At 40.1% G+C, this 16515-nt stretch overlaps 1 protein-coding gene across 2 annotated transcripts in view; it reads left to right on the top strand.

Moving 5' to 3' along the window:
* Nucleotides 1-16515, top strand: part of BRINP3 (BMP/retinoic acid inducible neural specific 3) — a 196530-nt gene that overhangs the window by 152166 nt on the left and 27849 nt on the right. For both annotated transcript variants that reach the window (XM_064719490.1, XM_064719491.1), the window contains exon 7: nucleotides 5199-5421. In XM_064719490.1, coding sequence (XP_064575560.1) covers nucleotides 5199-5421 — 223 coding nt within the window. The remainder of the gene's footprint in view (nucleotides 1-5198; nucleotides 5422-16515) is intronic.

Raw genomic sequence — 16515 nt, forward strand, 5'->3', positions numbered from 1 at the left:
GGTGCTGTTGTTTTATCCCCTGCTCCTGCTTCCCTGACTGCAGAGGCTCAGACTCTTCCCTGCCTTTATGCAGAGCAAGTCTGGGCTCTGAGGAGGAAACTGCTCCAAGGTCCTTAGTCCTGAGCTAATCCCTGTTACTTTGACTGGGGAAACAATGCAGATATGATTTAAAAGGGAATTTCAGGAATGACAGTTTCAAAGCTCAGTCCTGGACTTGCTCTGTTTGCTCTAAAGGAAATAGGAGACAAAAGTGCAGTGGTAAAATTTGGTGGTTTTGTATTTCCAGCATGACATTGCTGTCAGATGTCAGCCTGCAGCACCTTTAATCACCCGGTGTTCTGAATCCACTCACTTCCAAGGGTGCCTCCACAAGGGATCTTAGGAAGCAAGCCAACCCAAGACATTTTGGCAGCCTGGAGAAGCTCCACAAACCACTCAAACAAACAAAAGCATAAGTGTGCTGTGTAGGTGGGACAGTCTTGTAGCAAAATACCAGGGAAAATCAAAACATTCGCAGGATATCAGGGCTCCTGCTCTCTTCCAACAGTGAGCAGGGGCTGGAATCTGAAATGCAAGGAACTCTCAGAACTTCTAAAAAGAAAGTTTAGAGTTTTAGCATTCACGATATAGAAATAAAAGTAGTTACAGAGGTAAACAAGGAATTTAGAATGCAGTACTGTAGGTTTGTGTGTCATAATTATCTATGAAGGCTTACACTGTACATAAGAGGAAATATTTAAAGATTAAGTTAAAATCATAAATATCTTTGTTAGCAGTGTTTTATTAGTCAACAAATCCTTAAAAAGTCTTGTAACTAGGAGTTTTGTGATCTTCTGAACTCTGCTAACATGATGTGAGCCAAACTTACCCTTCCTAATATTGTAGAAAATAAGAAAATAAATTGCTTCATTAAAAACAACTCAGAAGCCCCATCTCTAACTAATTCAAAACTCCTTCAGAAATAAAGCAGGCATAAAGCATGGCACCTTTTTCCCTTGCAGCAGAGCACTGTCAGGTCCTTGGGTGAGGTTTCCTGGATTTTTTTGGGCTTTGCCAGCTCTGTCTGCAGAGTTGTAACCACTGCACCCAGCACTGAGCCCTGCTCTGACACCAAAAAACACTGAGGATCCAATTTACACCTCTGCAGTTCTAGGTATTTCTCACAGCCTAAATATGTCTGATATTCACCTGATTTCAGCAGGAATGTTTGCTCCCATTATGATATTTCTCCTTTATTCTTTCCCACTGAAATATGGGATGCCATTTCCGTCTCCAGGCACTTTTGACACAAGGAAGATTTACTGGCAGAAAGGAGAAGTGAAAAGAGACACAACCAGCCAGAAAATGAACTTGCTTGACCCACCACCGCATATAATGTTTTACCTTTTTAACCTTATTTGCAATTAATGAAGGATATCTAAAATCACATTGCATGTGTTACCCACGTAAAAATAAAAAAGAAAATGCTGTAATCAGATTTTATGTGGTATCAAGAATCATAGTCCGGTTTTTTGGGTTGTCCTGTGCAGGGCCAGAGGTTGGACTCAATGATGCATGTGGGTCCTTCCCAGCTCAGGATATTCCCTGATTTTATGAATTAAAGTATCAATTTCTATGGCCCCTGGGACTGTAATACTGGCTGTTAATCCTCAGGAATGGCTGGCACTGTGTGTTGATTAGAGTGTAATAGTTTAATCATCTCTCAGTGTTAGGAGTTCATGTTGTAGTTTCACAGATCATGAAATGTGTCTGTTTAAGATATGGGCACATTATCTTATCTTCTTTTATTTTTTAATTTTTTTTTTTTTAATGCAGCAGGCACTGTGTAACCATGCTCTTTTTATCTCTGTCTCTCCTTCGCCTGCATTATGGAGCTCATTAGCAGGATCAGACAGGGCACAAGGGTAGTCAAAGATGATGTTTATTACAGGGAGAAAAAAACCATTTTCTGATTGGAAATGCTGTTGCATTGCAAGTTGAGGAGTGTAAACCTTCCTTATCACTTCTAAACACTGCATGGAGCAGTTGTTAGCTGTAGAGATTAGTGCCATCGAGCAGAGGACAGCAAAGTGACAACATTCCTTAAATACATGGTTAGAGCAATGTGAGGGCTGAAAAGCATCCTCTGAGCCTGTTGTTTCCTGAGGGAGTTGCCTTTGTTTTGACTTGATGAAGCTCATTTAAAAGAGCTTTACCAGTGCCTCAGAGGAACAGAAGGGAAAAGAGACATTAGGAATTAAGCAGGTAATAAGGAATGTGGCTTTGGAATCTCATCCCCCTAGAGGTGTCAGAGTATATATTTATATACATATAGCATATACATATATGTAAATAAATATATATTTGTATATTTATATATTTATATACATATAGTGTATATATATAAATAAAAATATATATTTATAGTTCAGCTCTCTAAATCTCCTAGAATTTATCCAGTTTTTCCAAGCTGCAAAAGGGTTTTCTTTGTATCAGCTCAATAAAGCTTCTTTCCTATTACTTAATTTTTTAAAATTACCATTTTTAATATTTTTAAGTCTTCAGACTTGGAGGGCTTTACCAAGCCAATGGGCCAAGGCAGACACCACCTTCTGTCACACCTTCTGTGCAGACCTGGGAGGGACTGAGGGCTGGGAAGGGCAGCGTGAGGATGTCACTGAGCCCAGGAAGGGACAAAACTCTCTGGCACTGTGTTTGAGCTCCAGTGAGTCAGGCATTCCTTTATTCTGGCCAGGATGTGCACTGGAAATCATTCCAACTACACATGTCCATTATGAGACTTTGCACATTCTATAAACTTATAGAAAACAAAGAATTCTTTGGTTCTACACAATTCTTTTCATTACTTACTGTGCGATCTTCTATTGGATATTGATCCCTTTGCCTTTCATGCTTATTTGGTCCAGCTCTGTAGTTCCCTTAGCATTCTTCTCTCAGAGGGGTTGTCTCCAACTTTGCCAGGCAGATTTTCATCAGTTTAAAGTCTGATTAATGTCTGATTATCTCCTCTGTATCTTCTAAATTCCCAACATATAAATTTTAAAATCCCACACCTCCAAAATTCCCTTTTTATATGTTGAAGCTTATCAGGCCCTGCCCAGCCTGACCCAAAACCTTGCTGGTTTAAAGATTAAACCAACAGCAGAGCACAGCTCCCCTCCCCCTTGGCAAAAGGGAACAAACCCATTACTAAAGTTGCTTAAAAATAAAAAGAATGTTATGGCATTTCCAACAAGGAATCAGAGGTTGGCAAAGTTGGACTGGGCTCTGAGCAACCTAATCTAGAGAAGATATCTGCTCATTGCAGTGGTGGTTGGACTATAAATGTCCTTTCTTGCCCAAATTATTCTCTAATTGTAAGGTAGGAATAATTATCATTGGGGAAGGAGAAAGCAGAACTGTCTATCCCAAAACTACACTAAGATTCACAGAGATGCTCATCTGGTAATGCAGAATTTATTAAATATTCCCATTAATTCAAATTGTTAGCTGTACAGCCAGGAATGGACATTCTTGCTGGACAGAGGATAAAAAGCAACTTAGACAAATTAAGGAAGGGATAAAGCAAAAGATAAAAGGCTCCAAATAGTAGATAAGATAAAGAAACAGTTCCTTTCCCTCATGCCCTAAGGACAGCACAGGGGCTGTACAAAGACAAAGGCATGAGGGCAAAATGAACAACACATTCCCAGAGGAATTATTAAAAACATTTTGTTAAGCATAAAATCATCATAATTTTCCCCTGATTTTCATTTTTTACCTTCCAGAAGACTTTCAATGCTTTCTGTTTTGTTATGAGCCATCACTCATCACAGAAAATACTCTGCTGAAGTGGGACTGTTGTATTCCATCACTGCCCTGTGTCCTTCACTATATGGTCAAGGGTCACTACAGCATATTTATAAAAGATCTTTTTTTTTCCATCCATAAAAAAGAAAATATTTTTGCCTGCTTTGTGTAAAAATCTTAAAAAACCCAAAGCTAAATCAAAAGACTTAATAACAAGGATGTCAATGGAGTATTCTTTGATGTGAGTGGACATTTTCCCTAGTCTTCCGTGAGCAACATAAAATGACACCAATGTTAAATATTATGATTATTTTTGTTTGAAGAGGGAGGGTACCTCAGGCAGCAGGATCTTTGCTTTCACATAGTCTGCTGAAATATAAACCATCCAAAAGGAGCATCTGGCAGGGTGAAAGCCAAACTGTGGGATGAGTGACTTCATTGCAGGAACAAGCTGAAAGAAAAAGGATTGTGAAGGGTGGGAGGATAGCAGTAGGCAGAAGGGCAGGCAGGGAAACATACTGATATACAAAAACAAGAAAGATAAAGGATAAACATGTGCATTCAAGTGTGCCACTCACTCTCACATATTTACCCAGTATTTGGAGCCCTTTTAATGAAAGTCTATATAAGTTCAGAAGTTATACATCATTCTACTTATGGAAACAGACTCCTTAATTCATAAAACTCTGTTAATAAGATTCTGTCTACATATCTTTTGTGGACTGAGCTACCAGAACAAAAAAGCATGGCATGTTCACAGTAACAATATGACCTTGTGATTGAAGAACTCCTTTCCACCACTTTAGAGACAAAAATGAAGTTATGGGAACATTTTTGAGGTGTCATAAAATTTTGAAGTACCATAAAATGCTTTGAAAGGCTCCATTTTAATTGTAAATACTTATGAAAGTCTAATTTAATGGCTTGTGTCGGGTGAAATAACATATATATAAGAGCAATGGCCTGTAAAATCACATTTACTTGCATGTCCTAAGTATTGGAATACACTTCTTTTAAGACAGTTTCTGATGTTCTTCAAATGAGTCAATAAACATTGATCATTAAATGCACATTTGCTTTCAGATCCCAGATTTGAAGGTAAGAAACTCTGATTCTTATTTAATCTTCGTATTACCCAGGTTGAGAAACAAGGACAAAGCTTGTATTTGCTTTAATATTAATTTTTAAATTATAGAAATATTAGATTTTGCTGACTTTATTCTAATATTACCAATGAAAATGTAGTCATCTTTCTAGCTAGAAAGACTTAAAGTGCTCAATTTTAAAATTTCAAAAGATTGAGTTTATGAAAATTGTTTTGTGAAAAAAACAAATTAAAAATTAATTTCTGCTGCAAGAATAACCATAGCCACATAAATAAAGACTATTAATTATTATTTTTTTTGCAGACGAATTCAAATTATTTATGAAGAGGCTGCCTTTGAATTATTTCCTGAACACATCTGCTGTGATGCATTTGTGGACAATGGATTCTAATTTCCAACGCCGCTACGAGCAGCTGGAGAGCAGCATGAAGCAACTCTTCCTCAAGGCGCAGAGAACGGTGCACAAACTCTTCAGCCTCAGCAAGAGGTGCCACAAGCAGCCCCTCATCCGCATGCCGAGGCAGAGGTAAGTGCCTTGTTTGAAAAGAGAGGTGTCTGCTAAGGAAGGCAGGAACTTTCCCTGAAATGGAAAATGTGAACCCACTCCCTCCGAATTATTATAATTTTGAAATTAAAAGGCTCTCAGGCAAAGATATGGGAATAAGAATAACAGTTCTGTACTAGGAAAATTAAAAATACAAATGCAACAGTACAAACAAAACAAAAAATACACTGGCAGAGTCAGAATAGGAGGGGACACTGTGGGTTAGGGTGGTGGCAGCAATCTGTGAGAAATAGCTACTCAGTTTTCATAGTTCAAGAAGGTTTATTAAACCTTATCAAAAATACAACAAAAGAATGAATAAAGAAAAAAGGTTACAGCGCTGGGAACAAAAAGATTTTCCTGGCCATGTGCTCAGCCCCCACACAATGGAGGTTTTACCCTTTTTAACCCCTTAATCCCTCTCAAAGTTCTTCCCATCCACCTCTTCTTTGCTGTCCAGTGGTGGAGATCTCTTCCTCTAATCCTCATTGGAGGTCAGATGTCACCATAGTGACAAGCCAGCCCTCCCAGATGTCCCAACTCCAGCTGTCCCTGACTAGCCACATGAGGGGGTACAACATAACTATAAATCTATAAACTTTTCTAAGCCTATATACATGATATTTGTCCCTTAATTGTGAGAGTCAATCATAACATTACTCATCTATCACAAGTCCCATCCCATGGAGCTCAGCCCTCCTGCAGTGCCAGCTGTGGCTCTGCTGCAGCAGGATCCTGCACAAGGGGGGAGTTTTCCTCTGCAGCTCCAGGGCTGCTGCAGATGGGCCTGGGCTCCCTCTGGCAATGCAGGGCAGCAGAAAGCTGCTCCTCTGGCAATGCAGGGGGCAAAGGCTGCTGGGGTGTCCCAAAGCTCAGATTGGATCCAGGTAGGAATGCTTGGCTCCTCCCCTGGGCGGAGCATTTCCCTGTGGGATGGTGGAATTGGATCAGCCATGCAGGGACACTCACTGGCCATGGACAGAAGATAATTAGTAATTAATGGCCCATGAACAGAAGAGATCTCCTGGAGGGAGGATTGGTTGTGGTAGAGATAAAGAAAACTGCCCCATTAAAGAGGATAACTGCCTCACCTCTGACAAATGGGAGTTGAATACACTCCAAGCTAAACCTGAGATAGTAAGGAACACTCTATGAAATCCTGAGAAATCCAAACGTGGCACTAAAATCTCCTCAAGGCCGTAGATGTGGGAATGGTACAGCCACAGGGTACACTCCTTATGTTTTTAGGAGTTGAACAGTCCCAGCTTGCAATATCACTCTGTTCCTGTTTTCTAAATACAATGGGAAAGGTCAGGATAAATCCTGATTTGTTTGTGACTGTGTAGGATAGGAGGCAACTTAGATGTGACACGAGCACAGATTCATCATCCCATTTGGTTTGCCTGTTTTACAGAGCCATGTTTTCCGTGGCACTTGGCCAGGTGTAACAGTGCCAAAGACTTGTGTACAGAATCCTGAATAACTGCTCTGGAGCAGGCACAACTGTTTTAGGAACTTTGTGGGTCATTATACAATGTATACTACACACAATTGATTTCTCGTCTCGTTTGTCAAATATGAATTAGATTGCAAAGGATGCCAGAGGAAGGAAAATAGAAGAGTTTCAGTCCTTCCTAGAAACAGAGAGAGATCCTGAAAGCCAGCTAATCAAATCTACATTAGCATAAAGTGGGTATACTTGATTCCTGGTCGAAAATTGTTTTGTTGAAATTAGTGCAATGACACTACAGTAAATCTGAAATGAATGAGCTTTAAGGACATTGTTCTTCTGAGCACAAGTATTGTGGGATAGTCCAGTGACTCCTGCATTTAGCACGTTTCTCAATTGATTTTAAAGAAATCTAGTTTAGGTTCAGTGTTCCAGAACTGCCAGGGATACTTTACACTCCCCTGCTTTCCACTCTGCTGTTGCAAGCTCAAGCACCATCAATTCCTCTTTGCCTGTCAGTGGCCCTCCCCCTTCTTTCAGGAGGCTGTGCTTGTAGCTTTCATGCTCCCTTTCTTCTACATATTGTGCTTTGTGCTGTGATCTGTTAGTTGAAACCAAAACTTCACTCGTGGGGTCATTTCATGATTAGAAAACATTCTGCCAAGAGAGGTTATGTAATCATTGCAGAGCCTCGTATCCTCTCGGGTGTATCTTGGCCATGACCTGAATGAGCATCCTGCAAAGAGATAATTCACCATGAGCGACTTCTGCAGGAGCCCAGGGCTTCTTAAAACACAAGAAACAGTCCAGACTCACTTCTCCTCTCACCAAAACTGAATATAAGAGATTTTAAATAACCTAAAATAATCAGGTCTGTTAAAATAACATCGGTAGGCCTTTGGAGCAATGTTTGGTTGCCATAGATAATGGCAATGATAAAGATGAGGGGAGATATGTAAAGTTGCAAGGATTGATCAAAACACAGCTTTCTTGTCATATAAAGGATTTTTTTATTTCAATGCAGAACTTGCAACTTCATGATTTGTTTTTCCATATAAAGATGTGACACTGTGCCAAAAAGATGTGGACAGGCAGGGAAAGGTCCAGACAAGGGCCACAAAGATGATACTAGAAGAGGAAGCTGCCCCATTAGGAAAGGATGAGAGACTGTGAGAAAAGAAGGCTCAGGAGAGCCCTTATTTCCATGTTCCATATTTAAAGAGGGAAACAAAGAAAATGGAGGAGTCACATGGAAAAGACAAGAGGAAATGGGTGCAAGGTACTGCTGGGGAGATTCTGAGTGGACACAAGAGGAAAATGTTTCACAATGAGAGCAGTCACTGGAATGACCTCTCCAGGGAAGCAATGAACTCCCCAGTGCTGGACAATTTTAAGATGCAGCTGGACAGGGTGCTGGGCCATCTTTTCAAGGCCATACTTTTGCCAAAAATGTTGAACCAAATGATCCTTGAGATCCCCTCCAGCCTGAAGGCATTCCATGGTTCTATGACAGCAATGAGTCTGCCTGTTCTACAGGGAGTTGCACCAAACTTTCACAGCAGTTTGATTTTGCAGTGTATCTCAAACTCAGAAATACCATCACTTACTTTTGAGTTAATTATGTCTCATTTTAGTGACTACTCTGAAATTTTTCCTTGTCACTACAGAGGGAGATAGGGCGTATGATGTAGTGATGAGCAACAGATGACTCAAATATCAGTGTTAAAGCAGGCTTGGGAATACTTTGCCAGTGGGATACATTTGCTAAAAGAGACAAATTTTAAAGGTTGGATTCCATCTGACTATCTGGGAAAATTGCCTTCTGACATCCAGGCTTTTAAGGCTGATAAGTAGAGCTTTAAAATAAGAAGTAACGGGAAAAGGTCAAAAGAAACTGTTTTAATGTCCAAGCTCATTTAAAAAAATCTGATAGATCAAGATAAAGTACTGAATAAAGGAATATCAGTGGTGAAAAGACCAATAGTGAGAAAGAAAACAGGACCTTGACAGAATAGTTTTCAGATATTCCTCATGATGAGAATATACCTAATCCAGATGAAATACTGAATTTTTGATGCCTGCCAACAGGTAAGTGAATATAGAAAGAATACCTGAGTAATGCCATGGAGAAACAGGAACTATTGCTCAAGCTGTAACATCAAACATCAAACATCAAGCAGACAGTGAGGGGAATAAGAGAACCAAACCCCAGTACAATTTTTTTTGTGTTCAAGAGAAGATAGAAGTAAAAGCAGAAAAAATATCTTTGTGATCTTTAAGGTCTCTTCCAGCCTAAGACTCTGTGTACCATGCACAGTCTAGGCTTCAAAGAAACAAGAAGGGGAATTGGAACAAAATGTCATTTTTCCAGGACTTTCTAAACAACTCCTTCAGGTTAATGTTTGGGCTCTGCTACTGGGTGAATTTTATTTTGGAAAGAGAAATTAGATTGAGTTAATGAAGCTATAAATACTATTTTCAGTAGTTTTGGGCAGGTGTCCTCTCAGATACAGATTAAAGAGGCAATGCTTCAACTTTTAGTAAAGGTCATGGTGTTGGCAGTGAGTACAACCAGCCCTGCTAATGTTTAATTTTACACAGAATTTCACTAATCAATAGAATATATTTAAAAGGATTTTTCAAGGGATATCTTGAGAATGAGGGCTGTTTTTTCATGAAACTGGGAGGTATGTCCTCAAAGTTTAATGTAATTCATGAAAACTTTCTCTGAGACTGGAGTTTTATAGGGATTTATCTATGCAGTCTGCCAGAAATCATTTGGTCACGCCTGAAGGAGCTCCTGCATACGGTCAAGGTTATCATTAATTACTGAAAAAAATAATCTTTTTTCTCTGGCTACAAAATTTCTTTCCTGAACATGAAACAAATTGTTGCCTGATTGTTTTAAATGCGACTTAATTAATGAGTTACACAGAATTGCTTGCAATTTCTTTCATATTTCCTGAAGACCAAGCCACTTAGTAATCATAATACTAAATTACATTAATATTTTAATTTTCTAATCCTGAAACCAAAACCATTGAATACTCTTCTAACATCATTGTTCACAGCAAAAAAAGACTCAATTAATTTGCAGGTTAAAGAAACTAAATTTCCATGTCTCCTTTTTGGACATAGTTTTTATTCTTCAGCTAGAAAAAAGTACAAATAGTTTTATTTCAGTTTGCACTCAGGGTCAGAACAATTTACTGTAGCACTTTTGTGTACAGTGGGGGTGGGCCCAGGATTACAACTTTTATTTTATTCTGTTCAGTTCAAATCTTTTCATGTTCCAGATGTTCTGCCCAGCTTTTAAACTTGCTTTCATTAACATGAAACAGACATTTGGTTCTTTTCCTGAAAGTCAGATCATGCCAAGATACATCAAACACCCTTACATTTCCATTGTGGCACTGTTGGGTGCAACTTTTAAAATTCACCTCAATTAATCTATCAATCTGTAATCAGTGGAGTATTTACTGGTTGTCTGAATTCAGCAAAAAAAATACCACCTAACATTCAAAGCCACAGAAATTTCTGTGTAGGTAATCTGCTCCCATGTTGTGTATAAAGGATGGGTTAATAAAACATTCAATTTCAAGAGATAAAGAGAAAAACAAGATTAAAAAACTGCACTCTGAAAAAGAAATGTGTTCTTCAGAGTGATACAACCAGGTGAGATTCTCCCTCCATGAATTTCAGGCTCTGCTGCCTCAAGAGGCTAAAGTGATTATTTCCAGTATGTTCTCATTGCACTGACACATCAGCCATAAAAACAGGGAGTATTCTTGTGTTCTCTTGGGCAGAGTCCACTGCGTGCAGCAATTGCTGTCCTACCTGATGGCCAGGTCCTGCTGCAGCCTTTGTGCAGGAAAATGTGTTTGAGAGATGGCACAGAACATTTTGGTTTGCAGGAAAATATGGCCCAGAACATTTTGGTTTGCAGGGATGTGGTTGCGAGATGGCACAGAACATTTTGCTTTGCAGGAATCAGCAGGAGGTGTAAAATACAGATGGGAGGATGGTTGAACAGCACAAGGAGCACAGAACATTTGGTTTGCAGGAATCAAGCTGAGGTGTAAAACACGTGTGTGCCTTGAGCTCATCTGGTGCATTTCTGGGTTAGAAGCATGAGCTGTGAGGAGCAGTAGTTAATCTTTGGAGAGGATTTGTTGTGGAGTGCATCCATCCTGAGGAAAGGACTAAACTGGGCATTTAGTCCCAGCTCTAGATTCCAGCAGCATCTTCCTGAGATGAGGTCAGAAAGTGATGTCCTGCTCACTGGGTGAGGGCAAGTTTCCTCCCAGGCTTAGGCTGAGCCTGCTGGCTCACACCCCCACTGGAAGGTGACATCTGTGAGCCACCTCTCACTCCAACATCACCTTCAGGCTGAACCTTTTCATTTGAACCTTTTAATTTTTCAAAGAAAAAAATAAGTGGAAGGAATTAGTAAATATCAACTGTACTGCACATGGCCACTGCAGCTCACATAAAAGAGGTGAAGCAGCAAGCAAAGGTGTGGTTATGTATTTGTGTTCTGGGGAGGGAAAATGGGTTTTCTTTCTGTTGTGGTGGACACAGCAGTAAGGTTTAATCCCAAATGCAATGACTGTGCTGAGAAACTGAAAATCCCAGGAACAGAAGACCTGATTCTGCCTTTGAATTGCTGCCAGTGAAACCCCTGGTGTGAACCAGAGCTAGGGGTGTGCTGGCACTCACATCCACCCAAATTATGGAACCAAAGGGATAGGACTGGAACCTCTGTGCCTGGGAACATTCAAAGAACTATTAACTGTCTGGGTGGAGAAGGAGAATCTTCCCTTTCCCAAATACTTTTAAAGAAGGACAGCAATGATTTCCTCTGATTTGCTTTAATATCCAACCACTTGTGAAAGAGATGGAAGAGAGGGGAAGCTTTCATTTCTTCCTTCAGAAGTGCCAGTTTATAACTTGGTTTCATTCCTTTTGTGTCATTCAAATGGGTTCCTTCACTAATCATCCTTTTAAGTGAGTACACTCAGTACAGGACATTATTGTAGGTATGAACCTTATCTGTATGCACTTTAAATAATTTCATAATGAAAAAGCATCACTTAAAGGTCTAATTTAATCAGCACCATCTGTGATTTAATAAAGATATAAACAAAAATATTAAAAGGAGAGAGGTAATGTAAATACAGTAATAAGTCAGTGGGAAAAAAAATTGCGTTTTCCCTGAATAATAACTAAATGGAAACCTGGTGCAATAAGCTGCAAATGAAGATTATCAGCATCTCAAGTAAATAAGAATTTCAATCTCAGAACACCAAGGTATGGCATGTGCACACAAAAGCATGGAGTTTTGAATAGAATGTTAGTATTTGAATTTTTGAAAAGACTGGATGCTTAATATTACCATATAATTTAAAGTGAAGGTGATAATTATATCAATAGTTCAGTCACTTTTTAAAAGGAACTCATTCTGGTAACAGAAACTGAAGACAAATACAGATGAAACTTCTTAATAACTTTAAAAAAATATTTCAACATATAAAAGCCTCTATTTCTGGAAGGAAAGTAATTATTGGTAGCCTTATATTTGAAGCATGTCCTTATCTCCATGAAAGATTTTTCTTTAAAGAAGAATACTCTGAAGCTAATGCAGATTTAGAAGGAGTTCATCACTAGAGGCAGTGAATAGTTGCATCAAACACAAGAGTTTCAGAAAGAATTGCGGTTTTTAAAATCAGATTTTTTCCTGGAATTTCCCACAAAATGCACAACAGACAGCTATGAAAGAAGGAAGAGCCATGAATTTCCATTTTCTTGTTTCCATATTTTTTTTTAATTTCACTTAGAAAAATATTCACATGCCCTAGAAGCACAACAAGGTCTGAATACTCTAAAAACACTTCAGAGAAAGGGATTTTTGTTTGGGTCCTGTCATGGTTTGAGCCTGGCACAGAGCCAGTGCCCCCCATGAAAATGCTCTCACCCTGGTGTCTGCTGTGAGGTATGACCAGGAATAAGCAAAACAGGCTTTAGCTTAAACATAAAGAACACTTTATTACCTAAACTACAGGGAAATAGGGAAAAACTATAAGGAAAAGAAAAAAATTGAAAACCTTACAAAAACCACTTTTCTCCTCCCCACTACCTGACTTTCCCAATCCGATACATTCTCCCAAAACACCAACTGCCCAGCCTGGCACCACACTTTAGTATACTCAAACTTCAGTTCATGAAGAGGAAAGGAGTCCTTCTCGTTCCATAGGCTTCTCCTGGAAACACGCTGAAACCTCGTGTGCTTCCCTGTCACTTCGGCACCGCCCGGAAAAAAAATCCTTTTGCCGCTTGTGACATCTTCCTTCCATGCCCAGTGCTCTCACCACTGCACATGGACCAGAGCTGCTTTTAGGGTTGTCTTTCAAGGATGCCTTGTCTCACTCCAAAAAGGCACAGTCTCTGCTTTGGGACATCTGTCCCCCCCATATTTTTCCAACCCCCTGGGGCCGGGGGGTCCTCACGATGAACCCTCCTGGTTCTGAGGCACTGCCTCCCCCTAAGTGCAGTCTCTGTGTCACAGGAACAACTGAGTCCATGGCCACAAGAAAAGTCCAGCCAAAAGGCCACTCCAAATCATCTCTCCCCATTCAATCATCTCCACGTTCTTCGGGCCAGGTCCTTGTCTCATCTCATCTCTTATCTCCCTTCTTATTCAGCTTCGAGGAGGATTAACATTTTTTGCAAGGCCCCAATCATGAAAGAAAGGGGTTAAAACTTTCAGTCTCTGTCCCGGAGCTGCGGCACTCCCACACACGCTGCCGCTCCGGCCGGGCACTCTTCTCCCCCTTCTCCTCCTGGGCCAGCTGCTATCACATTCGGTGTCGCCGGCTCTCTCTCTCCCTCCTGGGGGGGGGGAGGGGGGAATGGCTGCCCGAGGGCTGACTCCCTGGGGTCTTCCACCCTTCCATCCTCGAGGGCCTCCTCACCTCCCATCTCTGTCCAGGCCCAGGGCCTACCACGTGGCTGCCCCTCCCCCGCCCAGCAGCAGTGGCTGGACGGGGGGGGGGGGGGGGGCGGAGATCTGACCTCTTTGCCGCGACGTCCCAAGAGAGCCTGCCAGGGGCAGAGCCCTGCTTTTTAACCCCTGTGTATTCTCGGAGGTGTGTCCAAACCCCACTGGCTACACCAGGTGTCAGTATCAAACTCCAAACATCCATTGGTTTGACCACAGCATCCCAGAATTCCCACTCCTTCCTGGTCAAACCACCACAGTCCTCTCTTCAGTCCATAGGCAGAAAAACAGATTTAAAATAGATGACTTTTTTTACAGCATCTGTGAACACAGTCCATCAGAATACTGAGGCCTGGAAACCTGTTTCCTTCAGAACTCTCCAGAATGAAATACATAAGAAATAAAGGGGGTAGTGCAGGTTAATCCAATTCCCTCAGGATGTAATGCAGGATTAGCTCCTTACATCCCAAAGTTGTTTATCAGCTACTTTAGATTGCTTTGCTATAAGTGTAATTGATTCATGGGCACAACATTACTAAGGAATAAAATATTCCACCAAGGAAGCCACAGAGTTCAAGGTATGAAAGTTTCTCCCTGCATCACACAGAGACTTTTCATCTTAAAGAGCATTTGTGGCACTGGATGTAAGGGGAAAAAAAATCTAATTATTCATCACTTAACAGGCTGCTGGAGTGAAGGTGAGCAGTGAGTCTAGAGAAAAATGATGTTTGAGAAAGGCAGAGTAAGACAGCAAAGCCTCCTCTGGATGGGCTGGATCTAACATAAATGATTCTTCTGAACATGAAGTGCTAAATAAACAGTATTTTGTCTGCTTTCAGAACATCTTCTTTAATAGAGGACAAGGATCACAGAGATGTTTCTAAACAAAAGTGGGTCCAAGAAAAATGTGTTGTCATTATTAGCATATTTTAAAAAATAAAAGAATAAAAGATTTTTATTTTTATCTGCTCCAATTAAGATATTGCATTTGGGAGTCAAAAATGCCTTTACAAATTCTAATGTAAAGAAATGCCTGTCCTGTGGAAATTTAGATTGGGTGTGACTCACCAAGTGCACATCTGAAAGTCACATGCCACAGACAAGGAAGGTGATGAGATGAAGTGTGAGAGATAAAAGGAAGGTCAGTTTGGTAGTGGCTGCTTTACTAACCCGAATACTAAGTCTGCATCTGTTCTCAAAGGAAATAAAATGATCTGCTTGGAGGTGATACCTTTAATTGGATTGGGGATTAGAGTTATTTAAAACTAACGTGACAGACATGAAAATATGATCTGGAGCCCTGCAAATAATAGGTGTGATAACAAGGAGAAGCAGAGATAAACTCTTGTGTACAGATGTGTTTTCACACATGGTTTAGGAGCTCTATATACACAGGGCACCTGTCCTTGCAACACCTTTCCTGTCAAGGAGATGTGGGGTTCTAATGGAGCAGCTCTTTATTGCACATTCATAGGGGCTGCTCTTGACCACCTGCTGCCCATGAAAATTTTTTCCAACTGCTCCTCAGCTCCACTTTTGGTATTTTTGATGAATAGCAACATTATAATGAAGTAATTTCACCATGTCAGACAGTGAAATGAGTAGAGGGTTTATATTAACGTCACAGGGCAGGAATATTCCTGCTTTGGAAACACCATATGTGCAATATGTGCAATGAAATAACATTTCCACACCAATGTTTTGTCCTTTTCAATTACAAAAAACTTACCAGTGCTACTGTCCCCTAAAAGTAGTGTTTTGGCAATCATAGTTTACATTTTGCCATAGAATGTAAAGTAAGATTCATCTGAGATGAAAGGTGTTACACCAGTGCAGGAAGATATATGATTTACTGATATTGAAGATATGATACATGATATGATACTGATTTAATATTGCAGGATGTTGAGTTACACCTTGTTCTGAGACTTGCAACACTAAAATATGATTACTGAATCACTGACCACATGGCAAACAGCCCGTACTTTAAAAGGACATAACAGATGTGGCTTGTTATCACAAGTCCACAGAATAGCTGTGACTGCTGGATTTTCAGACAACATTTCAAAGCAGTCACTATTCAGAGGTGCAGCAGCAGAACATGACTGAAGGAATCATCTGTTCAAGGACAGTGACTTCCTTGTGGGCTCAATTCTGTGAGTGACAGGGTGATACGAACAGAAGTCACATACTCTGTTGGAACATGAATTTCCTCTATACAATCTAGTTCTGAAAAAGTGGAAGGCTGGGCTCAGTTTCCTCTTGTCCCTCATGAAACAGTTTCTAGAGTGTTCATTTATTTCAGATCTGCTGACATTAATTTACTACCACTTCAAATTGCCTCTGTCCCTTCCATCTAGCAAAACATCTCTTTGTTTCTAACCCAAAGGTCCAAACTTCTTTTTTTTGGTCCCCCAGGCAAATTTTGTAATTCAATTGATCCAACCAACCTGAAAATTTGAAAAAAAATACAATGTGCTTAAAATAATATTTTATTTTTGTAGATATATCGTGTTAAAAAAAATTTAGAAAGACATGGGTTAAGTGAAAGCTGCTAAAGAATTTCAGCTATAAAATATTCAGCACATTTAATACCCAGTGTAGATGCACAGCACTGAAGATCTTGCTT

Source organism: Zonotrichia leucophrys, chromosome 8 (genome assembly GCF_028769735.1).
Source record: "Zonotrichia leucophrys gambelii isolate GWCS_2022_RI chromosome 8, RI_Zleu_2.0, whole genome shotgun sequence".
NCBI lineage: Eukaryota > Metazoa > Chordata > Aves > Passeriformes > Passerellidae > Zonotrichia > Zonotrichia leucophrys.